Source organism: Dysidea avara, chromosome 13 (assembly GCF_963678975.1).
Source record: "Dysidea avara chromosome 13, odDysAvar1.4, whole genome shotgun sequence".
NCBI lineage: Eukaryota > Metazoa > Porifera > Demospongiae > Dictyoceratida > Dysideidae > Dysidea > Dysidea avara.
Window position 1 is genome coordinate 3,581,653 of NC_089284.1, and position 26,994 is coordinate 3,608,646.

The 26,994-nt window shown below is 38.4% G+C and overlaps 4 protein-coding genes across 4 annotated transcripts; 1 reads left to right on the forward strand and 3 right to left on the reverse strand.

The window, feature by feature from the left end:
• Positions 1-25: 25 nt before the first annotated feature.
• Positions 26-2,344, reverse strand: LOC136242869 (filamin-B-like). The gene has a single exon (XM_066034363.1). It carries the CDS (start codon positions 2,245-2,247, stop codon positions 124-126), a length of 2,124 nt encoding a protein of 707 aa, XP_065890435.1. The 5' UTR covers positions 2,248-2,344; the 3' UTR covers positions 26-123.
• LOC136242891 (denticleless protein homolog) lies at positions 2,229-8,328 on the forward strand. The gene is made up of 15 exons (XM_066034389.1): positions 2,229-2,541; positions 2,614-2,726; positions 2,774-2,906; positions 2,960-3,021; positions 4,062-4,185; positions 4,241-4,306; positions 4,454-4,616; positions 4,676-4,746; positions 6,761-6,824; positions 6,875-6,982; positions 7,071-7,131; positions 7,437-7,544; positions 7,650-7,687; positions 7,772-7,830; positions 7,877-8,328. Exons 1-15 carry the CDS (start codon positions 2,310-2,312, stop codon positions 8,203-8,205), a joined length of 1,731 nt encoding a protein of 576 aa, XP_065890461.1. The 5' UTR covers positions 2,229-2,309; the 3' UTR covers positions 8,206-8,328.
• Positions 8,271-10,660, reverse strand: LOC136242896 (protein unc-93 homolog A-like). The gene is made up of 3 exons (XM_066034394.1): positions 9,497-10,660; positions 8,978-9,242; positions 8,271-8,717 (listed from the first exon to the last, which is right to left on the reverse strand). Exons 1-3 carry the CDS (start codon positions 10,616-10,618, stop codon positions 8,512-8,514), a joined length of 1,593 nt encoding a protein of 530 aa, XP_065890466.1. The 5' UTR covers positions 10,619-10,660; the 3' UTR covers positions 8,271-8,511.
• Positions 10,661-15,754: 5,094 nt separating this feature from the next.
• Positions 15,755-21,614, reverse strand: LOC136243404 (G2/M phase-specific E3 ubiquitin-protein ligase-like). The gene is made up of 12 exons (XM_066034916.1): positions 21,468-21,614; positions 18,399-18,472; positions 18,005-18,325; positions 17,567-17,758; positions 17,460-17,522; positions 17,297-17,410; positions 17,108-17,240; positions 16,915-17,058; positions 16,689-16,862; positions 16,346-16,634; positions 16,173-16,283; positions 15,755-16,112 (listed from the first exon to the last, which is right to left on the reverse strand). Exons 1-12 carry the CDS (start codon positions 21,612-21,614, stop codon positions 15,868-15,870), a joined length of 2,007 nt encoding a protein of 668 aa, XP_065890988.1. The 3' UTR covers positions 15,755-15,867.
• Between the last annotated feature and the right edge of the window lie 5,380 nt (positions 21,615-26,994).

Sequence of the window (26,994 nt, forward strand, 5' to 3'; positions counted from 1 at the left end):
ACGTGATTTCCCCACACACCATAAGCATATTACGTAATACATCATGTTTTTCATGCAAAAATACTACAACAATTGATATCTACAAAATTAATGACTACTACAATTTAATTTCTGGTCACAGTCTTACTGAACTTTTAGAGTGAAAGGACTTCCACAAATGTTAGCTGCTTCATCAGTATCCCCCCAGCTCAGACCAAGTTTGTATTCTCCGGGTACACTGCATGTTACTGACACAAGCATGCTATTGTCTGCATTTCTAGTCAGAGTCATTTCTCCTTTTTCTGGTCCCTCTAGTTTAGCTCTCAGTGGTCCAGGGCCTGCTCCTTCAAGGGCTCTAACTGTTAGGAAACCAGGATGGTTACATTTGAGACCAGATTCTAGTGGGTCGCCTTCTGCAATGACCTTTGAAGCATCACGTTGTGCCACTCCAACAACAGTTACCTGGAATGGGCTGCCGGGTATGTTCTGTTCACCCCATGTAACAAACACTTGGTATTCACCAGGGGCTACTGGATTGTATGAAACTTCCATGACGTTATCCTCTTTGTTGGCCAGTTCTATGGGCTGTGGCGGGTGAGGTCCTGAAACTTGTACAGCCAGGGGACCAGGGCCGGCCCCTTCATTGACTTTCACACTGAATACAGCCTTTTCTCCTACTGTACCAGTTGATATACCAGAGCCACTAGCAATACATTTAGTAACATCGACAGCTGGAGGTTCACCAGTAATGTTAATAGTGAATGGACTATCAAGTATCTCCTCTTCTCCCCAGAATATATACAGTAAATATTCTCCAGGAAAGGTGACTTTGAATATACAGGGAAATCCTTCTTCTGTTGGATCATCCACTACCATCTGTGGCTTGTTTGGACCAGACATTTGCATCTTGAGTGGCCCAGGACCAGCAGCTATTCCAGGAGTGACGAAAAACTTCAGCCATTCATTGACTTCTCCTCCGTTCAGGCCAGCACCATGGACGTGGACACGCTTGGGGTCATTAATGTTCTCACCAGTAATTGGAACATTAAAGGGACTTCCTTTAACATGTGCATCACCCCAGAGAACTCGAACACTGTAGTCTCCAGGTGCTCTAGGATGATAGAAAACATTAAATCCATTCTCATCTGGAATTTCTTCAACTTCAATTGGTTCAGCTTTGGAGGCTCCGAGAACTTGTACATTTAATCTAGCAGCAATTGCGTCTTCCCTGAAGAATACTTTAAAAGTAGCTGGCTGGCCAGTTACTGCAGATATTAAGCCAGGTCCTTCAGCAATGCATTGATCAGTAAAGGAAGCATATTGAACATTAACAGAGAATGGACTACCAGGTACTGGCTCTCCCTTTACCTTCAAGGAGACTGTGTACTCACCAGCCATGGAAGGTGTATAAGAAGCAGAGAATTGTCCATTACCAAGGTCTACTATCTTGACAGGCTTGGTACCAGTAGGACCTTTGACCTGAAACTCCAAATCATGTTCCTTGGTATCGTGTGGACAACTAACTTGAAATGTACCAGCAGAGTTTACTTCAAATGATTCAAGACCAGGACCAAACGCAACAAGAGCAACAGGTGCTGGAGGTGACTGTTCTCTAGTCGTTGTTATTTCTATTGGAGCAGCAGGGGGAGGTGCAGGAGGTTGAGTTGGTTGTTTAGTAGCTAACTTGTCGTAAATTGGGGTCTGCTGTTGTTGCTGCTTTGGCTGTTGCTGTTGTGTTGGTTGCTGTTGCTTCCTGACTGGAACACCATCTTGTACCGCCCCTCCTCCCATTAGTCGCTCGAATCTCTCTAGTTTAGTCTTATCCAGTTTCTTCGGTCTGATTGACACCGAAAATGTGCTAACTTGCGTAGGCGGTGGGCTGTTCCTTTGAGGTGGTGCAGCAACTTTTTTAGCTGTCACTTCGAAGGTTTGGGCAGGTCTCTGTGGCTTGGGTGCTTTAGCGGGAGGAACCCTGCTCGGTTTTTTGGCAGCTACGTCTAAAACTGAATCAAACATGGCATTGATTTCCTTTCTGGCTTCGTCAAAATCAGCAGAAGTCGCGGAGGCATCTTTATTGACAGTAACAGTCTTTGGCGAACTTTGTTTACCGGGAATGTTGACAGTGACGGCCTTGGCCGGCTTTGGTGGTCCTTGTGGACCAGTGGGAGGTGGTGGCGGCGGCGGTGGTGGAGGGGCACTGGAACCAGATGCACTCATCCCCAACTCGCGCAGGAGATCATCTGCTTGCTTTTCGAAGTCGTCGCTCATAGTTGCTCTCGTTTACAATCTCTTTTGTCACCAGCGATGTTCTGAGCTACTAACCAAAGGCGATGATTTACCAGATGTCGATACAAGTTGCGGTGACGCGGTTAATTAATCCATCACTGGTGTTTACATTCCGCACATGTCAGTGGCTTTGTACCGGATGTCATGGTGCACGTGATTATACGCATCATTTGCGCGCACTTGAAACTCTTGGCGGGAGAATGGAAGCACTCAATGTCAGCGCTTCTCTAAAACGTCGCTTTGGTATCCACTGTCCAATTCAGAATCAGTTGCATGGTGAGTAGTCAGTGTACAGTGTTGGTGTTTTTTTATTATGTTGCTTTTTCACACGATTGCTGCTTTTTCCAGTCCCTCTGAATGCTGAACTGGTACGCAAGGCCGTTTGCAATCACTTCGAAACGTTCACTTGTCACGTAGAGGACGAAGTTATTGCCATGGTACGCGATACTTTTAACCATGAGGTCAGGCAAGATTGTTTATGCCGTATTCCAAGATGCTCTCTAAATAGGATTCAGTACCAGTGTTAGATTGTCAATTCAGTAAAGAAGGTCTGGGCGGTCACTTGTTGGCCACAGCTGATGAGCAAGGTTGTGTGTCGCTGATGGACACCAGGAGGAGAGCCAAATATTCTACTGTAGAAGGTACCATGACTGCAATTGTAGCCTAGCTGTGGAATAATGTGTTCTTGTAACAGAATTTATGGCCCACCACAATGCCATACATGAAATCTGCTGGAACAGGTGTGGATCTGAATTGGTGAGCAAAACGCAACTATTAAAGACAAGATGGAAAAAAAATAAAAAACAGATTGCCAGTTTGTTAAACCATAGATAGTATATACTACGTACCCGGGATTGCGTACCGCCAGTTTTCAAAGGAACGATCATCATTGTACTTGTTAACACTTTTCCTTTGTAGTGTACCGCGCAAGTGCTGTACTAGGCGTAATAGTACTGGAGCTCAACAGCATCATATCTGCTACCCCCTACATTTACAATGGCTAGAGAACCGATCCTGATTGGCTAAGTGTCAAAGCCAGAAAATCGGCACACGCTGAGTGGTAAAATCATGGTATCCACTTAGGGTTGTTGGAAAGTCTTTGGGGATCTCAGCTTTTGTTAAATGGCTAAATATGTCACTTACTATGATGCTGCTGATTGAGTGGACACAGACGAAAGGTTTAAGATAGGCATGATGATTGTAGCATGGTTTTTTTGAGTCGTTATTCGATGAAATATGGTGGCAAGTTTGAGGCTTGTAAAATCACTCGCACGATGCTTATGCTGTATTTCAAGCATTTTCCTGTAATTCAGTCTATTGAGAAGTGTTCGAGTGTATCCTTTCACTGTTTACGTAATGTTGAAGAGGTTAGATCTTTCGTATTAGTAAAATCACCAGGAGGTGGCCAGTTTTACGGGAAACGTTTACGATTACTAGCAGAAGACCGTACATTGAAGTACAACGCGGATTGGCAGTGTTGATAAGTGTTAATGAAGTCAGTACACAATCCCAGGTACGTAGTATATAATATCTATGGTTAAACACAAGAGTTGTGTTTTTGGAAAGCCATATTGTGGGAATGTCAAGCGTATGCATTTAGTTAAGAGTTTTTAGTTTCAGTATATTGGCATTTATTTCCATGCTTCATTTGCCAACTAGTACTATTCTTGTAATTGCTTTTTTAGAGATTGTTAATCCTATTCCAACTTGTTCACTTCAAAACCAATGGGTGAAAAAAATGTGTATATTTAAAATTAACATGCATGCACATTTATTCTTAGCTTTATATGTTACAGGTGACTGCATCTGCTGACAACACACTGAAATTATGGGATGTCAGTTGTACATGCAAGGAGCGGTCAACATTGCTAGGTCATGATGCAAGTGTCAAGTCCATCGATGTCCACAGAGAGGAGCCCGGTGAGTCCATAACTGTAAGTGTTGACCTGTTTACCATCCTTACTTTATTTATCAGCAATCATGGTGTCTGGAGGGAGGGATGGTCTTGTGATAGTATGGGATACCAGATACAATAATAGAGGTGAGTTGTGATTGTGGGTTTGAATAAGTATGTGAAAACATTTGTATACTTAGGCATATATCTGAAACTTGTGACATGCTTCAGTTTAAATATAACAACTGTTATTGAAAATTGGTATGTTGTTGACAGTCTTTCTCTTGTTTTAAGGGACCCATCACTCTCCACTTCATACTGCTCACTGCCAGTCACCAAGTAGAGCCGTGAGGTCAAACTTTAGAAGACACAGTTCTAGTGAAGCAGGACAGAAACAGACAGTGACTGCAGTGCGATTTCTTGGAGAACATGGAGTGTTATCTGCTGGCATTAACGGGTACGGCAAATAATTTGTGGGTTTTGCAATATTTGGTGTACTTCATTTTTACTTTACAGCACTATCAAAGTGTGGGATAAGCGTTCATTTCATAAGCCATGTCATATATTTGAGGCACCTAAGAAACTAGGTGAGTTCATGATATCAAATGGTACAGTCGTACCATTTAAGTAGTGAAATTTTCATGCGCCACCCAAAATGCCACCTTTAAAAAGCATCCTAGAGATATCTTACGAGACGAAAATCACCTTTACGGAATAGTACTAGTCCATATAATACATAAAACAGCATTAAATACAACAAAACACTTACAGATGGCCGGATATAGATTTTTTTTTAAAAAAACCAAAACTTTAATTTTAGACTGACCACAGTCGCAAGCCTAGAGGCCAAACGAAGCAGTGCACGGCCACCATTTTATGCCACAACAAACTCACCGGTGGGATGTGCCTTTTGGGTGAGTGTGTGCCCTCTGCGCCTTGTCTTTTCTTTCATCTTCAATCAGGCTGTTTGTCTTCATCTAACAAAACCATATCGAGGTGTTAATTTTCCGTATCAACACTTTCTCTAAGCAGCATAATAGATGCCACAAGATTATTTACGGCACTTAGACTACACGCTACTGTACTGAGGTATCGGTACTAGATAGCTTTCACCATAGATAATATACCCCTGCTATATTATCTATGCTTTCACGATAGGTCACAAGACATTTTTTATTCTATACATCAATATATCGATTGAAACCACGATGACACACCCCTTTTATGCAGTGACCACACACCTTCAAGTTGGAAGGCTGACTTGAGATACTCTAATAAACAATCGAAACCATGATGACTATGCCCCCTTTTGGGCAAGCGCACATCTTTGCAGGCTGACTCGAGATACTCTAATACAGCAGTCACCCTAATAGAACGGTCACATGTTTATAGCTAGCTGTATGCCAAAAAACTAAACAAACTAGTAGTATTAAAAATTTAAAAATGAAGTAGGGATCCAAACGATAAAATGTAGTGAAACAAGAGATGAGCGATGGTAGTTATTACAGCATAGCTTGGTGGGAAATCCCTACTTTGGCATTGAACACAAAACAATTGCTATACCATGCCAAAGTAGGGATTTCCCACCAGGCTATGCTGTAATAGCTACCACCGTTCATCTCTTGTTTCACTACTTTTTATTGCTTGGATCCCTACTTCATTTTTAAATTTATAATTTTACATTTATACTAGTACTCTAATAGAACATACAAATACATTGTTTAACTAAGTAATAAGTCTGCCATAACCAATCGATTATAATGCCCATAGCATCACTTTCTAAGTGCTCTGTAACTTGGCAGGCAGATTTACCAAATGTGCATCCACAGCTGGCTGATGTCATGTGCCTGGTTTACTGAAATTTTTGTAAAAATGTGTGTGTACCTATCTATCTACCTACCTATCTTAGCATTTGATGAGCAATTATGCATGCACATATATTCACAAGGCTACTGGTATAACTAAGCCCTCAGATCGATCCGAAACACTGCTATGAAATTTTAAAAAAAAAATTTTTTTTCTACTGACTGACTGACTGATGCCTTCAAACAAGCATAACTCAATAACAGCTAAGGCTATGGGCTTGATATTTCACTATTCAACGTCGCTTCAGCCAGACACATGCCTTTTGCATACCGCAGTATGTACAATGCATTCTTCATGGACTTACCAGTGTCCTCCTTTGTGTCCCATTCATCTTTGCGGACAACGAAAGGTGTCAATTTGGCGGTAGCTTCCCTTCATAACAGAAATCGTCCGTATTTTTCGTAGTGGATACTTTGATTGCAGAGGTGCTTTTCAAACAGTTCTTGATTCGTAATGCTGTGTAACGGGCTGAACATAGCTGACAACGAAGTGTAATGGTTACTTCACTTTTCTGGCAATAATTGATAGTTGGGGTGTGCAGCACCATTTCTTTATTTTAATGCACTATGCATGGGTTAACCAGTCATAATAATTTTATTTTACAAAAAAAAGTTAATATAGCGCTTCTTATTGTTTTACTGTGATTTAATATCATGCACTTGTTTCAGTACTTTTTATTGATGTGCTATGGTCCCTACTCTAGTTGAAAATTCCAAATTTTTTGTGTACTTACAGGGATCACTTCAATGGTATTAGACACTCACTACACACAGTTGTATGCCTCTTGTAAGGATGGCACGTGAGTGTAATGGGACCTGTAGTGTTTGGTTTGTGACTTATGTGTTGTAGGGTGTACGCGTTTGACTGTGTAAACTTTTATAAGCATCCAGTGAGCAAATATGGTGGCCACACTGTGTCTTCATATTATATCAAGTTAACCCTTAGTCCAGATGATAAGTGAGTGAAGATTTGTGTGTGTGTGGCCTGTCTCAGTACGTATGTAGAAGTTTTGTGACTTATACTTTACATGGTTCCATTCTGGCAGATACCTCCTATCAGGTTCTACCATTGCCGATTTCTTTTCTCCAGGTGGAGTGATATGGGAGGTGTGTGATATGTAATTATGACATTTGCTAATCACAAGACGTTAGTAGAGTTCGGCATAAACAATATAGTAATTTTTCAGGTGTGGGTAACTCAAAGCCAATTTTGTTTGTACCGTAAATCGTAAATGACCCCACAATCTCTTGGATATATATGCATATTTTGTATGCACATCATCACCTTAATGTCTAGTTTCATGATTTTGATTTTTGAATACGAGTTTGTGCTTATCATTAAAGGTTGTGGCATGTTTCAGTGTTCTCTGAACTTCAACACAACTGCTAGCCATATTGTCTATATCACACAGATCAATAACAGAGAGGACGAGGATTACTGTATCCAGCCAATGGTGATGTTGAAAGGTCAGGCTGGGGAGGTCACTGGAGTGGCATGGTGTCCCTCTGACCTAAGTAAGGTGAGTATATGGTATCACATGTAACCATGTGTACTACTAGAGTAACCATGTGTACTACTAGAGTAACCATGTGTACTACTATCCCACTACTTTCTTTGTATCCAGATTGTGACATGTTCTGATAACCATGACACCTGGGTCTGGTGAGTAAAATGTTTTTCTTGATATAAGCACTAAGTAGTCTATAGTATGCATGTTAGCATATAAGTGTGTGTGTGACACTTTAGGCGGACTGGTAACAGCTCGGATAAAGTCATTGCAATGTCTGAATACTGTGGCGTAAAAGGTACTTCAAATACAGTCCTGCTTGTGTGTAATAATTTTGTGTTCAGGATATTTAAGAATTCGTCCACATACTCCTGTGTCTGCAACACCATCACCAAGCAATTGTCACCAACAAACTAGTGCTAGTAGTCCAGTAGGGAATTGTCAACAGGACCAGAAGAAAATTGCTACAAGCAGTCAAAAACAGACCTCTCCACACAGCAGTAGTTCCCCCACCAATTGCAATAGTGATTCAAACAGCGAGTCAAGGAAGAAACAAGTTCCTTTGAACTCTATCACAAACACTTTACATACCCCAAAGAGAACAGTGTGCTTTAAAAAGACTAAACAACTCACCCTACATGAACTACTTTCATCCAAGCTGAAAAAATCATGACATGTCATGCTATATTACTCCTGTATTATTTTCCATGGCTCTGTTGGCACAGGTATAGCAAGTGCTTGCATAATCACTTGTAAATATGATATTTAAAAATATGAACCACACATTGATATACAACTTGCAATTAAGTGATGAATGCTTGTATAGATCTGTTTATAAATAGTGTCAAATACAGATAAGGACAGAAATATACAAATGATGAATGCTAAGCATATGAAAGTTCTGTTTAGCATATTCTGCTTGTAAAAATAGCATCTCGTACAAAAAAAATTGAACCACACAATACATACAGGCGAGGTGTTAGATGCAGATACATCTAGCATTGCGATCCACCAGTGCATATAATGGTAAACTGACCACTGCTGTCACCACTATAATCCACAGTAGTATTTCATGGTTTAGGACGATACCAAGTACAAAGTGTAATGTTAGTCCCACACCAACCCATAACCTGAGGGTACTGTAGGCAGCAGTCTTTGTCTTGGGGAACCGTCCACCAATAAGACCTGTGAGAGTAGTCTAGTGATTTAGAGCAATACAGTACACAGTCTACAGTCTGGTAGTCACTGACCCTATGAACCCCATTTGGCAGGTACATTCTTAGCAGGTAAAATGTATTAAACTAATAGACACACAATAGTGGGAGTTAATGGATAGCACAATTATTTTACTGTCAATGTTATTTTGAGTCAGAAATTTAGCTCAGTATAATGCCACACCACACTGCACTAAGTAAACCCAATCACACACTAATATATTCACTTACAAGATGTGGCAGTCTTTATAGTTCCATCGGATATTCCAAACCCAAGGGAGACAAAGTAGATCAGGTAAAAACTTTCCACTCTTTTAAAGAAGATCAGGAATAGACATAAGAACACTGCAAGGCTGGTGGACAGGATGAACAAGGTGAATCTCTTCACATATTTCACCACTCTGCCTGCAGTGAAGCTGCTAATTGCACTACCAAATGCCCACACTGCCACTGCAAACCCAACATATCTCAGTCCATAGCACCGTGCTACAAAATACTAAAAGGTACAAAAATCAAATAAACAAATAGCCACAGCACTAAACAGCACTTTGAGAACAATGCCTATATAAGCCCAGTATAGTCTCACATGCCAGACCCTAGCTTTTTGGTGCAAGACCATATCACTTGCAGCATAAAATACTCACATGCAGAAGTATCTGCAAACTGACTAAATATATTATTACTCTTACCAATATTTGAGTACCTGGTTTAGGATATGTATGTACTGATACTGTCTTATGGCCAACTCACTGAAGTGAAAGTGCCCAAGTAGTAACTAGCTTCCAGTCCCTCCAACATAAACAGAGGTATCAGCCAGGTTACTCTGGTTCGGAGGTGCACTTGAACTATTGCCAGCACGGAATGCTTTAAGTATCGTACCACTCTAGTGCGTAACTCCCCATTATCAGTGACCAACCTGGGAAGGTTCCCAACACCCAACAGTAGCACAATGATTGCCAACAAATCAAACATACTGTAAATGCTGACCAGAATATATCTCGTGGCATCATCAAGTCCACCTCCAATCTGACAGGAACAGACAATACTATTATTCTGCATAACAGTTGTATTCCCAACCACATTACAGTTTCCCTCGTCTCTAATGACAAAAAATATAGAAGAGATGATGTTGCCAATCATCAAACTAAGAGCAATAAACATGTAAAATATTCCACCAAATTTTCCAATGACAACAGTTGGCTTGACGTTAATAGTGGAGGCAAGACTGGTAGCAGTGATACTGACGTAAAGGTTTGCTGTCACCCAAACAATGCCCAGGGAGAAACCACCAATAACAGCACCTGGTACCAAGGTAGCATAATCAAACAAGTAGTTTGTTGTTACATACGCAACCTGTAGTACACAGGCTAACAACAATGCATTTCTTATTCCAAGCAACCAAATCACGGCTGGAGCAATTGTTATTGAGGCGACAAACAGTGAATTTAAAACGGCCAGTGTTACAAGACCTTCTCTGGAATTAATAGTGCTCTGTATACCAACCAGGCCATAATGAGCACCGATCAGTAGCAGAAATACTATCGACAACATATAGATGTTCTTATAGTACGTTCTCTTGTCTCGTTGACAACATCGCAGTAAGGACAGATTAGAAAATGGGAAATTCTCCACTGATACGTATTCTCCTTCAAGTTTTTCATCTTCCGCTTTTATGCTTTGCGTTGCGATTGTCGCGTACGTTGAGGTTGGGTGTAGAGAAACGTGAACTGGCGATTGGTATCCGATACTGTACGCTAAACTACCTTCCAAATCTTCGTTTTCGGTTATTTCATACTCAAAGTCAATAACATCTTCGTGTAAGCTCACCACATCATCTTCTTCAAATTGACCATGAAGTGACAAAAGCGCCATGTCAGATTCAACAGGTTACAGATAACAATTAACGGAATGACGTCAGAGAACGAAGTGTTAAATTTTATTTTTTATTTAAACTTTATTATTATCAGGAGCTTATAAGCAAGCGCAAGGAGCGTGATACTAGTGGTTCCAACATTTGACTAATTACTTAAACCTCAGTCCATGTAGGGAATTCATCCTATATTCACTGCTACTCAGTGGTTTATTGCATCATCACTTTTAAGCTGTTAATTTTCAAAGGAAGCCATGATGAGTCTAAGTACTTGTGTGCTATTTGTAAACTAAAAGAGACTGAACAACTCTTAACAATGAACTAAGTAGCCATATGTTTTGTAAGCTCTCTGTGCTGTACTGAGGACCTATGAGGCGCCGTTTGAGACAAAATTACCTTTCCTGTTCTCTCTCATATTTTACACTTCTGATATGTATATACGAACTCGGATATATATATGCGAACTCGGATATACATATACGAACTCGGATATACATATACGAACTCGGATATATATATCCGAACTAGGATACGCATATCTAACTCGGATATGCATATCTAAGTTCGGATATGCATATCCAACTGGGATATGTATATCTAAGTTCGGATATGCATATCCGACTAGGATATGTATAACTAAGTTCGGATATGCATATACGAACTCCGATATGTATATTTTCCAGATCCCACCTCCTGAGATGTCACAATGATATCCTATTCGTGACGTGGCACTGAAAAAAATCGTTTCTACAAGTATGAGCATTATCGATATCACATATAATAATCGTTATCATAACTATAGCTAATAGTAAAATTATGAATGTTCTATTAGAGTATATTTATAGTACATGACAAGGAGCGCATGTGCGCCTGCGCTCATGCATGATTGCATGCCTGAATCGACTTAATTAGTTGTTTGGGCGCATGCTTAATGATGTATATAATATAATATAATATGTACTTTGGATACAGTCTAGTTATCTACACATAACTAGCAGGTATTTTATAAATTTCTACATACTGAGCTAGCTAGTCCTTCTTTACTGTACAAAATATTGCACAATGTACCAATAAGATCGTCTGTATAGAGGACCCGCTTTTCAAACGAATTTAAACTTGTACCTTACCGGCCCAGAATCGACTTATATACACTGTTAAAATGAAGAATAACCACAATTAAAGAGTTCCCATAATAGGGAGGATTAGCACCCTTGGAGAGTAACCATCACTCTGAAGGTGTAACACATGCTCTGAAGGTGGTGTCACTTACTCTTCAGAGTAATTGTTATTCTCTTCAGAGTGTTGGTTACTCTCCAGGGGAGTTAAATCCTCCCTACACTGGGAACTCTTTAGAATGGTGGTTACTCTTCATTTTGAACAGTGTAATAAGTACTCCTTCCTTCCAAGAACTGTACCCAAATGGAATAGACTGAGTGATGATACTATTGAAACTGACTGTGTAGAATTATTTTAACAAAAAAAAATTAGCACAAATCATGTAATAATTATTAACTGTATTTGATTGTAATTGCACATCAGCATTATACCCCTGGAGCATAGGCAGTGGAGACGGGGCCAGGGGGGCCATGCCCCCCCCCCCCCCCCCCCCCCTCCCCCCACTTTTACTGATGGGACACTGTTTACAAGAAAATATTGAGATACTCTAATAGGACAGCAGTGTAGCAAGCTACTTTGCTACGTATATGTGTAGTTATAAATAAGGAAATATAATTGGTGGAGAGCAGCTATCGTCAGCAGGTAATGACCTTTTTTTTTTGTTTTCAACTTTCAACTGGCCTGGCCTCCTCACTCTTTGGCCTGCTCCACCGCGCCCTTGCCCTGGAGACTCCTGCTGATTGAAAATAAATGAAACATATACATTGCAAACAAATATATGTAGCTATTAGCAATACACAGAATTATAAATAATATACCTTATGGTTTATTTATTTCAATATTACTGGACAGACAGAATCATGATAGTTATGTCCATGGGGATCAGCCTGGAGTAAGTTACAAAAATCAATAGTTACAGCAATAAATCATGTAATTTAGCTAACTAAAAACTGTTCAACAGTGAGAGATTCAAAAACGTGCATGCAATACATTCTACATGGAATGTATAATAATTTATTTTTATATATCTACAGGAATAATCATGCACAAGACATGAAAATGAAGAAATATGGCACAGTGAAAGATACAGCCAGTAATTGGATGACACCAAAGCGGCACTCAACAATGAAATCTATATAGTAATCTCTGCACAGTGTCATTTTCTATTAAGAGAAGCTTTTTCATACTCTAAATTATGCATTATCTACTAAGCCAGCTCTGCTTCAGCATGAGAAAATCAATTAGTATGACTAGGATGCATTATTAAATCCTATACACTGTATATGTAGGGTCTATATGTGGTCAATAATAAAAATATCATTTAAGCATGCATAATGACTTATGAAGGTATAATATTAATGGATTTATACAGTTTCCTTGTACGTGAATACATCTCGTACAGGAGGTATTAGTTAAACTACATAAGTATGCTGCATTCATAGTTTGCAACATTATGGGGTCATGTCATGCGCAAGTACAAAGTGGAGATCATACAACGCTGAGCTACTAGAATGATCTTGACTTGTCTTATCATGATTGACTGTATTTCATTTGAAGTTACCATGCATCATGTGAAGTATCAGTGCTAGGCTTAGAGAAGATATGTTTATCGTATTACTTTTGTATCAAACGGTTAACAATTTATGATATAAATTAGAGAAGTTTTTGTCATTTTCTATACACCATCACATCAAAGAGAGGACACAATTTTGAAGTCATTTGTGATCAAGCCCTACACTATTGTGTATCTAGATATTATATTTCTGTTTCGGTCAAGCTATACCTATTTGAAAAGTTGCTGCTCGGGTTCTGTTTACTGCAAAACGGGTCACCAGTGCTACCCAATCAGCTAGTGATTGATGACAACTCTCCCTACAGTGTAAATCATGACCAGTGCATGCAAATATCTGCTGGACAGACACTATAATAATTATAAAGCATCAGGGGCATGCCTAGAATTTTATTTTTCAAAGATAGTTTCCACTGCAAAGCAGTCTAAGTAGATCCAGGTGCTCCATGCATTGATGAAGACATAAGTCCTGTACTCTGGATGCTACATATTATGGTCTACTTGTAGTCTAGCTACTGAACTGACCTAAATATTATGCCTGATGATCTCTCTCTCTCACACACACTACACATACACACACCACATGCACACACAAAAGCAAATTAAAGCCTCATGCAGCTGTACAAAATACAGCTATTGCCACCAAGTGAGCCAGCACAGGGATGTCTGCACACCACTCAGGCACTTGAGTCTAGTGCAGAAAAATCCACCGGGGGCAGGACTAGTAACCCTCAGGAGGTAGTACCACGTCAGATGAAGGTGCTGCAACTGTAGAGGGTTTTAATGTGGTGACTTTTCTATTAGAGTATATCTCGAACTTGTGTAACCATATATTTTTGTTTGGGGGAGGAGGTGGGACTGTGCTCCTCCAGATCCTCCACTGTAATAGCAATAATACATTTTGATGTACCTGCGTTGATTTGTGCGGTTGCCAAGAAAATTAACAGTAACACACTGGCCTGGGCTTTGCTTGCTATTGAAAATTACAGTTTCCTGAAACCCCTGGAAAGCCCATCGGAACATCCCTATACATGATATAAGTGGGTAAATTGTGTATAGCTTGATTTGAATGTACAAGCTATGCCTCTATCCATTACAATTACAGTTACTATACTATATAGTTAATGATAATTATACAGTACTAGATTTGATTCAGAAGTCATGATCCACATATCATGTTGCTGACCACAGCGTGCTATATATTAGATACATCATGCTAAACAAAGTAGCTCAATGACAAGGATCTAACTGGTGTATGTTTGTTGTATATACAAGCATTTATCAATTAAACCGGTGTTATGTGCATATATATAATGCATGGCATGCTCTGAAGTTAGCACTACATACCTTCAGATATAGAACAGAAAAAGGTTTTTTCTCTCAAAATTTGATGCATATCCTATAGTCTATAATCATCTCTATTATCTCACTGGCCACCCTTTACGAGGTCAATAGGTCATGTATGTAATATATATGCAGTGTTAATATTTTCCTACCACAACACATCCATGTACACCTACTTGATAGCGATGTGTTTAGCTGTAGCTACCACCTTTCAACCCCATCTCCATCTTTTCATTGCATCATTGTAGCATGTAGATATGTATCTTCAGAATTAACAAACAGGTAGATGCAGTTGGTAATATTGTTGGGAAGTCAAGAAGACATTCAAGATCAATCTTTTTATTAGATCCTAATGGTGGGATACAGTCTGTACCAGTACAAAAGATCAACGCTTCCATATGCCTTCACTAGTTCAAATCAGTATACATACATGTATATAAGAATGGTTGCAGTGACGGATCTCGAAATTTTCAGAGGGGTTTCAGGTTCAGGAAGTTTGCAGTGACTAATCCAGCTGGAGTTGTTAGGCTGAATGTTAACTACTCAAATATAATCTATAGCAGCAATGATAGTCAATAAAATCACCCCACAACATTGTTTCAAAGTTGAATCTAGCCTTTGCAGAAAGCTTTGAACCGAAATAGCAATTGTGCTAATTAAAATAGTAAATACTTTTAGAGGCGCTTAACACATGTTTTGAGCAATTTCAAGGTAAATATATGAAGTTTGACCAATAGAAACCTCCATTAGTTAAATCTCTTAGTGATTTGTACCACCTACCCGAATCGTAAATAGATTTGAGGCATGCACATCATTTCAAATGGTGCTTTCCATTGAAACCAGTGCAACCCCTCAATCCACTACTAAGTTATTATGCATTTTCATGGTCTTCACATCTGTCTAGGAAATCAACAAAATATATACGAATACAAAACTAAGCTTAAGTGTAAGAACTATCAATTCCCAATTAAAACAATTACTTTTATATTTTAAAGCTTCACAGCATGTAGCAGCACCTGTGAAGCATAACACTTCTGCTATTGAGCTATAACATCTGTAGCTTTATAAACTTAATTATAATTTTTTATCTAGATGCACCATACAAAATCTTTTAGTTACTATACTATAACTACTTTGCAATAAGTTGATGATTCATGTATAGTAACATAAAGTGGTTGTAACAGTAATCATTTCAATATTATTTAGATTGCTAAAAGTTGGCTACACAACTCCAAAATTATGCTGACCCCCTTTCAAACCCATCTCCATCTTTTCATTAAACAAATCTGCATCCTGGTAGCATGTAGGTATCCTCAGAATCAACAAACAGGTAGATGCAGTTGGCAAATATTGTTGGGAGCCCAAGAAGACAAGGTCAATCTTTTTATTAAATCCTAAGGGTGGTACGCAGTCTGCACCAGTGCAGAAGATCAACACTTCCTCCAGCTTACATATGCCTTCACCAGCTACAATCAGTGTATGTACATGTGTATAAACAATAGTTATAAGTTATTATACACATTCACCTTCACATCTGTCCAGGAAGTCAACAAAATATATATATGATTGCTCCTCTGTTGCTCTGAGTGGGTTGCTATCTACTGAAAAGGATGTGCTAAACATTCCTTTTAACATTACTTTAAAAATACATGTGGAGGTATAAATTTATTAAAAAATACTCAATGTGATTTGTGCTAACCTGCAGTCAGTGGTATCTTTGGTTTACAAAATAGAGGCTCCATTATTTCCGGGTAGTGCTTAACATAATGCATGACACCACTGCAGTGCAGCCCTTCAATAAATTGGTCAATGGCTGCCTTTGGCTTAATGACACAGTGATAATCAATTAATAAAGATACAATGCTATGTTTATCTTGTATCTTTAAAGCAGTAGTTAGCATGTGGCAGCCAGTCTCTAGCAGCAGAAATTCATTTTCAGGCTCTTTAAAAATGTCACATAACTGTTCATCTGTATTTGCAGCTTCAATCTATATGCAAAATTATAGCATATATTGCAGGTACAGAAACTTATAGCCAAGTACCTCAGCAACAACAGATTGGAGTTGCAGTGGTAAGTGTTCACTTGGCACTTTAATTCCGGTTGTCTGACCAGTGGTCATGTAACGAAATAGAGCATCAGCAAGGATAGGAAATCCTGGCCCACCTTGAGCAATGGACATTCCAGCATAACATCCCATTGCTTTGAAATGCCCAGCCTTGGAGAATATTTGAAGTATAGACACACCAGAAATTTCTGTGCAGAATTACCTGGATTGCTGGAACATTACCAGTGAGAAACTTCTTCATCCCACCATACATGATGTCTGATTCTTCGAATGCTTTAATTAGCAAACGAAAGAATTCACGTTTTGGGCCGCCATAGTCTATTCCAGCCTCACCAACAAATGTGACCTAAATCAGTCTCATGTTAACTAACAAGCATACATGGATTGTACATTACCATTAGAGACTTCATTGGATCAAACTTCTTCTTTGTTTCTTTTAAAGCATCCTTTAATAAGTTGCTGCGTCGAATGTCAATGCTGAGTTCATCATTTAAAGATGATTGAAGATGCTGTATGATTGACTGTATGCTAGTGAACAAAAGCACAATAAAAACTTAATTACGGTATTGCTTATAATATTATACTTGTTAAAATTGTGAGGGTCAGGATTTCCAATATTTTCTACACTATTACTACAAGTTTGTAGCAATATACACTCATCTGTCTCTTGCTCATCAACACTTAGTAGAATTATACCACTGACAATGTATCATAAAAAGTGGCATGGCTACACTATATTTAAGTTACCTGTTATCACTTTGATACTGATTTCCATCACTCGTATAAGGTCCACTATCACTCTCATCACTACTATCAATTATTAAAGTTAACAATGTATACACCTTAGCTTTTACCTTATTTGTACTACATCTTCCCTTGACATCCTCTCTTCGTCTTCCCTTGACCTCTCTTCATCTCCCCTTGACCTCCTCTCTTCATCTTCCCTTGAACTCCTCACTTCATTTTCCCTTGAACTCCTCACTTCATCTTCCCTGGACCTTCTTTCTTCATCTTCCCTATTCCTCCTATCTTCATTTTCCCTTGACCTGCAAAGATGTGAATGTACTCTTAGACTATAAAAACATTAATGCATCCTTAACTCTTAGCTTGGTTCATTATTTTTATGTGAAACGAGGTTGCATTAATTTTATTATATTATTTGTATGTGTGTCTGTATTTCAATTTATATAGTGCATTGTTTTAATTGTATGATTTCCAGAATATGTGTGTGCTGAAGTGCATGCAATTAGTCCAAACAGTGAATTGTAAAATAATGATCAAATCCAATCAACCTCCTCTCTGCATCTCCCCTTGATCTCCGCTCTGCACCTCTGGTTGATACCCTCTCTTCATCTCCTCTTGATCTCCTCTCTGCACCTCTGGTTGATCTCCTCTCTTCATCTCCCCTTGATCTCCTCTCTGCACCTCTGTTTGATCTCCTATCTTCATCTCCCCTTAACTGTCTCTCTACATCTCCCCTTGACCTACTCTCAGTGACTTCCCTCGACCTTCTGTCTACATCTTGGGTCTCTGAAACCTCATTCTGTCCAGGTTGTCCTTGATTTCGTCTTGATGGAAATGGTATTAATAAATCTTCATCACTATCTCCAATACTACATGTGCATATAAAAATAGAATAAAATTATATCATTCTGATACTCCATGTAATTTGTATGCAATACCTACCCATCACAAACTTCCAAATGCTCAAGCAGTTCAAAAATTGGAAACAACTCAAAGCACTTTGAACATGTCTCAACCTATACAATATAAAAGTTAGGTATTATACAAGCTAGTAGGAATTATTACAACAAGCAGATTGAAGGAGAACTGTGGAATCTAAGCAGGATTAGTGATCAACCAAAAAAGGTATGAAACAAGGGAATATACAGCTAAAAAGGAGGGGGGAAAGGTTGCAAATATAATAGTGGACATTAGAATTTTAATCCCTATACTTCAGCCTATAACCATGACCGAGTTAACTAGCTAATAAAACTGCAGGTATAGACAACCTCTTTTGTTTCACTACTTTTTAGCTATTTCCTTGTTAGCTAATAATTTTTTTTTGTTCCCTAATCATACAGTATGTTAGTATCATACAGTATGATATTGCTGTATAGTAGGGACCACAAAGGAGTAGGCATGGCCCACAAAATATTATCACCCAAAAAACAGTCTCAATTTCCCGTGATGACAATAAGGCAGTAATGGTTAGGTGAAACTAAGCCCAAACAAGCTTTCAGATTGACCCGAAATGCTTTCAACAAGTTGCTATGGAATTTTGAAAATAATTGATTTAATGGAATTTTCTACTGACTGACTGATGTCTTCAGACAAGCATAACTCAATAACGGCTAAGGCTACGGGCTTGATTTTTTCACTGTTCGATGTTGCTTTGGCCCAAGAGGTGCCTTTTGGCATACCGCAGTATGTACAATGCATTCTTCATGGACTTACCAGTATCCTCTTTTATTTCCCATTCATCTTTGCTGACAGCGAAAAGTGTTGATTTGACGATAGCATGCAAAGGTGCCTCTTTACAGTGACTTGCCTTTGCTTTAAATCTTTAAGGTGATCACTAAAGCCTGATAGTCTAAAGTGTTGATTTGGCGATTGCAGAGGTGCTTTTTGAACAGTTTCTTGTTTCGAAATACTGCGTAACAGGTTGAACATGGCTGACAACGAAGCATAATGGATACTTCACTTTTCAGACGATAATTGGGCTGCGCGGTGCCATTTCAGATGCAGTATGCGTGAGTTCACCAGTCTTAATAATTATTTACAAAAAAAAAGTTAACAAACAAGTACACAGAAAGATTTGGAATTTTCAACTAGAGTAGGGACCATAACACATCAATAAAAAGTACTGAAACAAGCTGGAGTAGTGCACGATATTCGATCACAGTAAAACAATAAGAAGTATTATATCTCTACTGTGCATTTCTCTGTATACTTGTCTAATTTTTGTTGTTTACTTTTTATAACATACTATTGTATGACTCAAAAAGGGCATACCACATCAGAAGAAGAATGACACCTGGCATACCAATGTAGTGTCTGAACACATGCCCCAACTATAGTATATACGTGTTGAACTGGATCCTCTAAAACAATTAATAACTCTTGGATGGAATTACATAAATTCTTGAAATTTGGCTCATTTGTAGTATTGTTTGACCTGCTAAAACTACTTCAAAACATTTTCATTTAAATGCCTGACATAATTGTTTATGGTCAATAAAAATTCCCCATAAACTGCACATGTCGACTCTGCTCTGGGCAACTTTCCTGTCACTACTAATCATCTGGTTGCCTGAAATGGTATATCTCTTTCAGAAAACATCTACCTTTTGTTCTTACCTGTTTTCTAAGTACCCAGCTCAGTGCATACATACTATAATAATTATTAACAAATAGGCAAGTTCCATTATCCTTCATTTTAGCTATGTTCAGGACTTCAGGTTACTATGCAGCATTATAGATGAATAAAAGTAGAGAAACACCAATGCAATGAGTCCAGTCACTACAGAAAATATGGATAATTTTAGATACTCAGCGGAGAGGAAACCGTATATATGCACCACTGAAAATTGACACCTGGGACTGTTATTGGAAAGTGAGGGAACACAAAGCAGCCAGTCAGTCAGCATAAAATTCTACATAGCAACTATTGGAAGAGGTTCACGTCACAATGACATACCTTTGGGCTTGACTATGTCTGCCAAGGTGAATTTAATAATATCTACCATAATAATAGCTAATAGCTACCACCTGCAGCCATGCATAGAGATGTGTATGTAGCAGTTATAGCTAGGTACTAGGTAAGCATTTATAATACTTAGCAGCACTAACTGTGTGTGGGAATATATGTATTCCAACCTGCATCCACTCTAAATTTGCTATCAGAATGCTTAAAGAGATACGAGTACTGTAGCAAATACAGGAAATCTCTTTAACATGCTCAAACACCCCTGACGGATTAATGCAATATATACTCACTATAAAAACATATAATATTTCATAATGAACAACAAATATAGTTATATTAGGTATACTACACATAGATGGTTTAAGGGATATACCAAATTTCAAATTTTCTGGAGAAATACTTCACCAATTACAGTGTATACCATAACACAGTAATGAGTAGATATTCTATATCTGAAGGTATGTAGTGCTAACTTCAGAGCATGCCATGCATTATATATATGCACACAACACCGGTTTAATTGATAAATGCTTGTATATACAACAAACATACACCAGTTAGATCCTTGTCATTGAGCTACTTTGTTTAGCATGATGTATCTAATATATAGCACGCTGTGGTCAGCAACATGATATGTGGATCATGACTTCTGAATCAAATCTAGTACTGTATAATTATCATTAACTATATAGTATAGTAACTGTAATTGTAATGGATAGAGGCATAGCTTGTACATTCAAATCAAGCTATACACAATTTACCCACTTATATCATGTATAGGGATGTTCCGATGGGCTTTCCAGGGGTTTCAGGAAACTGTAATTTTCAATAGCAAGCAAAGCCCAGGCCAGTGTGTTACTGTTAATTTTCTTGGCAACCGCACAAATCAACGCAGGTACATCAAAATGTATTATTGCTATTACAGTGGAGGATCTGGAGGAGCACAGTCCCACCTCCTCCCCCAAACAAAAATATATGGTTACACAAGTTCGAGATATACTCTAATAGAAAAGTCACCACATTAAAACCCTCTACAGTTGCAGCACCTTCATCTGACGTGGTACTACCTCCTGAGGGTTACTAGTCCTGCCCCCGGTGGATTTTCCTGCACTAGACTCAAGTGCCTGAGTGGTGTACAGACATCCCTGTGCTGGCTCACTTGGTGGCAATAGCTGTATTTTGTACAGCTGCATGAGGCTTTAATTTGCTTTTGTGTGTGCATGTGGTGTGTGTATGTGTAGTGTGTGTGAGAGAAAGAGATCATCAGGCATAATATTTAGGTCAGTTCAGTAGTTAGACTACAAGTAGACCATAATATGTAGCATCCAGAGTACAGGACTTATGTCTTCATCAATGCATGGAGCACCTGGATCTACTTAGACTGCTTTGCAGTGGAAACTATCTTTGAAAAATAAAATTCTAGGCATGCCCCTGATGCTTTATAATTATTATAGTGTCTGTCCAGCAGATATTTGCATGCACTGGTCATGATTTACACTGTAGGGAGAGTTGTCATCAATCACTAGCTGATTGGGTAGCACTGGTGACCCGTTTTGCAGTAAACAGAACCCGAGCAGCAACTTTTCAAATAGGTATAGCTTGACCGAAACAGAAATATAATATCTAGATACACAATAGTGTAGGGCTTGATCACAAATGACTTCAAAATTGTGTCCTCTCTTTGATGTGATGGTGTATAGAAAATGACAAAAACTTCTCTAATTTATATCATAAATTGTTAACCGTTTGATACAAAAGTAATACGATAAACATATCTTCTCTAAGCCTAGCACTGATACTTCACATGATGCATGGTAACTTCAAATGAAATACAGTCAATCATGATAAGACAAGTCAAGATCATTCTAGTAGCTCAGCGTTGTATGATCTCCACTTTGTACTTGCGCATGACATGACCCCATAATGTTGCAAACTATGAATGCAGCATACTTATGTAGTTTAACTAATACCTCCTGTACGAGATGTATTCACGTACAAGGAAACTGTATAAATCCATTAATATTATACCTTCATAAGTCATTATGCATGCTTAAATGATATTTTTATTATTGACCACATATAGACCCTACATATACAGTGTATAGGATTTAATAATGCATCCTAGTCATACTAATTGATTTTCTCATGCTGAAGCAGAGCTGGCTTAGTAGATAATGCATAATTTAGAGTATGAAAAAGCTTCTCTTAATAGAAAATGACACTGTGCAGAGATTACTATATAGATTTCATTGTTGAGTGCCGCTTTGGTGTCATCCAATTACTGGCTGTATCTTTCACTGTGCCATATTTCTTCATTTTCATGTCTTGTGCATGATTATTCCTGTAGATATATAAAAATAAATTATTATACATTCCATGTAGAATGTATTGCATGCACGTTTTTGAATCTCTCACTGTTGAACAGTTTTTAGTTAGCTAAATTACATGATTTATTGCTGTAACTATTGATTTTTGTAACTTACTCCAGGCTGATCCCCATGGACATAACTATCATGATTCTGTCTGTCCAGTAATATTGAAATAAATAAACCATAAGGTATATTATTTATAATTCTGTGTATTGCTAATAGCTACATATATTTGTTTGCAATGTATATGTTTCATTTATTTTCAATCAGCAGGAGTCTCCAGGGCAAGGGCGCGGTGGAGCAGGCCAAAGAGTGAGGAGGCCAGGCCAGTTGAAAGTTGAAAACAAAAAAAAAGGTCATTACCTGCTGACGATAGCTGCTCTCCACCAATTATATTTCCTTATTTATAACTACACATATACGTAGCAAAGTAGCTTGCTACACTGCTGTCCTATTAGAGTATCTCAATATTTTCTTGTAAACAGTGTCCCATCAGTAAAAGTGGGGGGAGGGGGGGGGGCATGGCCCCCCTGGCCCCGTCTCCACTGCCTATGCTCCAGGGGTATAATGCTGATGTGCAATTACAATCAAATACAGTTAATAATTATTACATGATTTGTGCTAATTTTTTTTTGTTAAAATAATTCTACACAGTCAGTTTCAATAGTATCATCACTCAGTCTATTCCATTTGGGTACAGTTCTTGGAAGGAAGGAGTACTTATTACACTGTTCAAAATGAAGAGTAACCACCATTCTAAAGAGTTCCCAGTGTAGGGAGGATTTAACTCCCCTGGAGAGTAACCAACACTCTGAAGAGAATAACAATTACTCTGAAGAGTAAGTGACACCACCTTCAGAGCATGTGTTACACCTTCAGAGTGATGGTTACTCTCCAAGGGTGCTAATTCTCCCTATTATGGGAACTCTTTAATTGTGGTTATTCTTCATTTTAACAGTGTATATAAGTCGATTCTGGGCCGGTAAGGTACAAGTTTAAATTCGTGTGAAAAGCGGGTCCTCTATACAGACGATCTTATTGGTACATTGTGCAATATTTTGTACAGTAAAGAAGGACTAGCTAGCTCAGTATGTAGAAATTTATAAAATACCTGCTAGTTATGTGTAGATAACTAGACTGTATCCAAAGTACATATTATATTATATTATATACATCATTAAGCATGCGCCCAAACAACTAATTAAGTCGATTCAGGCATGCAATCATGCATGAGCGCAGGCGCACATGCGCTCCTTGTCATGTACTATAAATATACTCTAATAGAACATTCATAATTTTACTATTAGCTATAGTTATGATAACGATTATTATATGTGATATCGATAATGCTCATACTTGTAGAAACGATTTTTTTCAGTGCCACGTCACGAATAGGATATCATTGTGACATCTCAGGAGGTGGGATCTGGAAAATATACATATCGGAGTTCGTATATGCATATCCGAACTTAGTTATACATATCCTAGTCGGATATGCATATCCGAACTTAGATATACATATCCCAGTTGGATATGCATATCCGAACTTAGATATGCATATCCGAGTTAGATATGCGTATCCTAGTTCGGATATATATATCCGAGTTCGTATATGTATATCCGAGTTCGTATATGTATATCCGAGTTCGCATATATATATCCGAGTTCGTATATACATATCAGAAGTGTAAAATATGAGAGAGAACAGGAAAGGTAATTTTGTCTCAAACGGCGCCTCATAAGGACCAGAAACAGAGCTGTGTTGAAATAATTCTTTTAATTACCCTACCAGTATTACTGACACTCTATGGCTGCATATTAACTGCTAGCACCTGTTAACATAACCAAGCACAGCCCAGGAAATTACTGCTCTCTTTATAAGGACATGTTTCATTAACAAAAGATACACAGCTATATCCTGAGTGTTACGCTCCTTCGCGCCTTCGGCGCTTATAAGCTCCTGTTATTATCTATTAACTCTTGTTATATTATTATCAATTTTGTCAAAATATGGTAGAGAACTACCAAGGGTCTGCTGGTAACTCGTACCAGCAGCCTGACAAGACTTACGTACATACATACACTATAAACTGATTGAGTTAGCTACAAAAATCAGGAATCTTGTGGGATAGTCAGTTAGCAACTGGAAGAGTCCATTGGAATGAGCTGATGAGACTGAGATAGGACAAAAGTTGAATTTATAACTTGGCCATGAAGTTTCTTGTGCACAAAAATTTTCAAGTGTTGCTTCGAATTTTGATGACCTTGCGATCAATAGAAGAAGAGACTCAACAAACCTGTCAGCTTGAGACATGTCTGGTTTTATTCTAATGTATTTTGGCAGAGATCTTGCTTTTAACAACAGCGCTGATACATCAATGGATCGGTTGAGTTTGACAAGTAGTGGACGAGGTTGCTTCAATTGCTCATGGTATTTTCCAAGTCTTACAAGGTCATGAATGGATAAAGGACTAATACTGTTTTTTCCTTTAGTGATGATGGATGTGACTTTGTCTAGATCATGATTGAGTCGTTCATTCTTTGGAGTCCCTTTGCTGCATTCATCTATACCATAGACAACTACGTATGTCAAATTTACGATCATTTTACGTCTTGTCATCTGGGGTAGCTGGCTAAAAGTAGGGGCTATGTACTTGTGTTGACAGGTGGAGTCAGAAGATTGAATTGGATTTGAAGTTGACTGAAACTGTGTGTCTTTGGGTGTCTGATTAGGAGGAAGTTGCGGGTTAACTATTGTGCTCATCTCAACTGTTTTAGATTCTAGGCTGGAAATTTTTACAGGTTAAAGATTCTACAAGGTGTTTCAGTGTGTTGATCTCACTTCTTTGATGTGTCAGCATGCAGTAACAGCATCGGAAAGGTTCGTTTGACTTGCTTACAATCAGAATATCAAATAGTTCAAAAGTTAATCCGGCCACTACACTTTCTATGAATCCAGGCATTGCATTGTCCCTCACAGAACACAGCCTCTTCTCCTTCAGTGGTTGATGAGTACTCTACAATTGTTGTGTCACATACTTGGCATATGTCCTCAGATATGTCTTCTTCACTTCTGTCCTTTTGCTTCTTACCACAGCCGGGTGGAGTAAAATCAGCAGGCCTCTTCCTCTCCCTAGTACCTTTCTGCTTTCTTGGAGATGCAGACTTATTAGTAGACATTGTAGTTATGGCTTGAAAATAGTCAGATGATTGAATTCTAAATATTGCCTGCCAAAATCAGCAAAATCTATCTGAAGTACTCTGTATAACGGTGATAAGACTTTTCTTGTCCTGTAACACGAAAACAACAATGAACTCTTTAGGTCAGTAGAACATAAAAATTTAGGCATGCCAAAAATTTAAGTGCATTATGTGTCGCATAGCTACTATAAAAAAACAACAGAAAAATGAAATAACAGAAAGCTGAGCCATCAAGTTTTTCTGACATTAATTGACTGTGTGTACTCTTTATCCTACTATAAGAACAGTAAAACACACACACACACACACACACACACACAAATATATATAACTATGATGCTTGCTATGATGCAGTTTGACTCAGGTGCTAGTTGCTGCTGCTGCTGAATATTCCATTGTTTTTGTCCAGTCTACTTCTGCACATGATTAGAGAATAATGTTGTAACACTTTTCTTTTTAATGGTTTTCTCATTAAGCAGCTCAATTAACACGAACATCATACATTATAAGTGATAGCTAAAACTGACTATACTGAACTCTGACAATAGCAGATCTTGCCAGTGTCACATGGTATATCATATGATATTTCACAAAGTCTTCTAAAAAGAGAAAGTCTGGTGAAAAGAGAAAGTCTGGTGCAAGCCACTATATATGTTTATGCCAGACTGTCTTTGAGCTTTGAGATATAACATGTCTGGTTGAAGTAACTCACATCAAGTGAACAGCATATAGTTCAATATATATATATTGATAAGCTCAGCCATTAATTGATAACAGTATTGCTAACCATCTTACCCAATATTGCTAACCATCTTACCCGATATACAGTCTGCTGTGCCCAACTGTTCTATTAGAGTAGTGTTGCGTTAGAGTATCTCAGCTGAGGATCAAAAGTCCATGGGAGTTCAGTTCAGCCCACATAACCACATTTTCTACTACTATATGTAAGATATCATTGAAAACTGTCTCCCTATACATATAAGCCTTGCCCTTGAGAAAGGAA

Excerpts from the sequence above, each read along its gene's own strand:
- LOC136242869 (XM_066034363.1), bottom strand. The coding sequence starts at position 2,247 with ATGAGCGACGACTTCGAAAAGCAAGCAGATGATCTCCTGCGCGAGTTG.
- LOC136242891 (XM_066034389.1), top strand. The coding sequence starts at position 2,310 with ATGATTTACCAGATGTCGATACAAGTTGCGGTGACGCGGTTAATTAAT. Across the intron at positions 2,542-2,613 it reads AATTCAGAATCAGTTGCATG|TCCCTCTGAATGCTGAACTG; the intron begins GTGAGTAGTCAG and ends TGCTTTTTCCAG. Across the intron at positions 6,983-7,070 it reads ACCCTTAGTCCAGATGATAA|ATACCTCCTATCAGGTTCTA; the intron begins GTGAGTGAAGAT and ends CCATTCTGGCAG.
- LOC136242896 (XM_066034394.1), bottom strand. The coding sequence starts at position 10,618 with ATGGCGCTTTTGTCACTTCATGGTCAATTTGAAGAAGATGATGTGGTG. Across the intron at positions 9,243-9,496 it reads ACTTGGGCACTTTCACTTCA|TATTTTGTAGCACGGTGCTA; the intron begins GTGAGTTGGCCA and ends TGTACCTTTTAG. Across the intron at positions 8,718-8,977 it reads TATAAAGACTGCCACATCTT|GTCTTATTGGTGGACGGTTC; the intron begins GTAAGTGAATAT and ends CTACTCTCACAG.
- LOC136243404 (XM_066034916.1), bottom strand. The coding sequence starts at position 21,614 with ATGCAGCTGTACAAAATACAGCTATTGCCACCAAGTGAGCCAGCACAG. Across the intron at positions 17,523-17,566 it reads GAAGATGTAGTACAAATAAG|TAGTGATGAGAGTGATAGTG; the intron begins GTAAAAGCTAAG and ends AATAATTGATAG. Across the intron at positions 16,113-16,172 it reads CTTCCTGGACAGATGTGAAG|CTGGTGAAGGCATATGTAAG; the intron begins GTGAATGTGTAT and ends CACTGATTGTAG.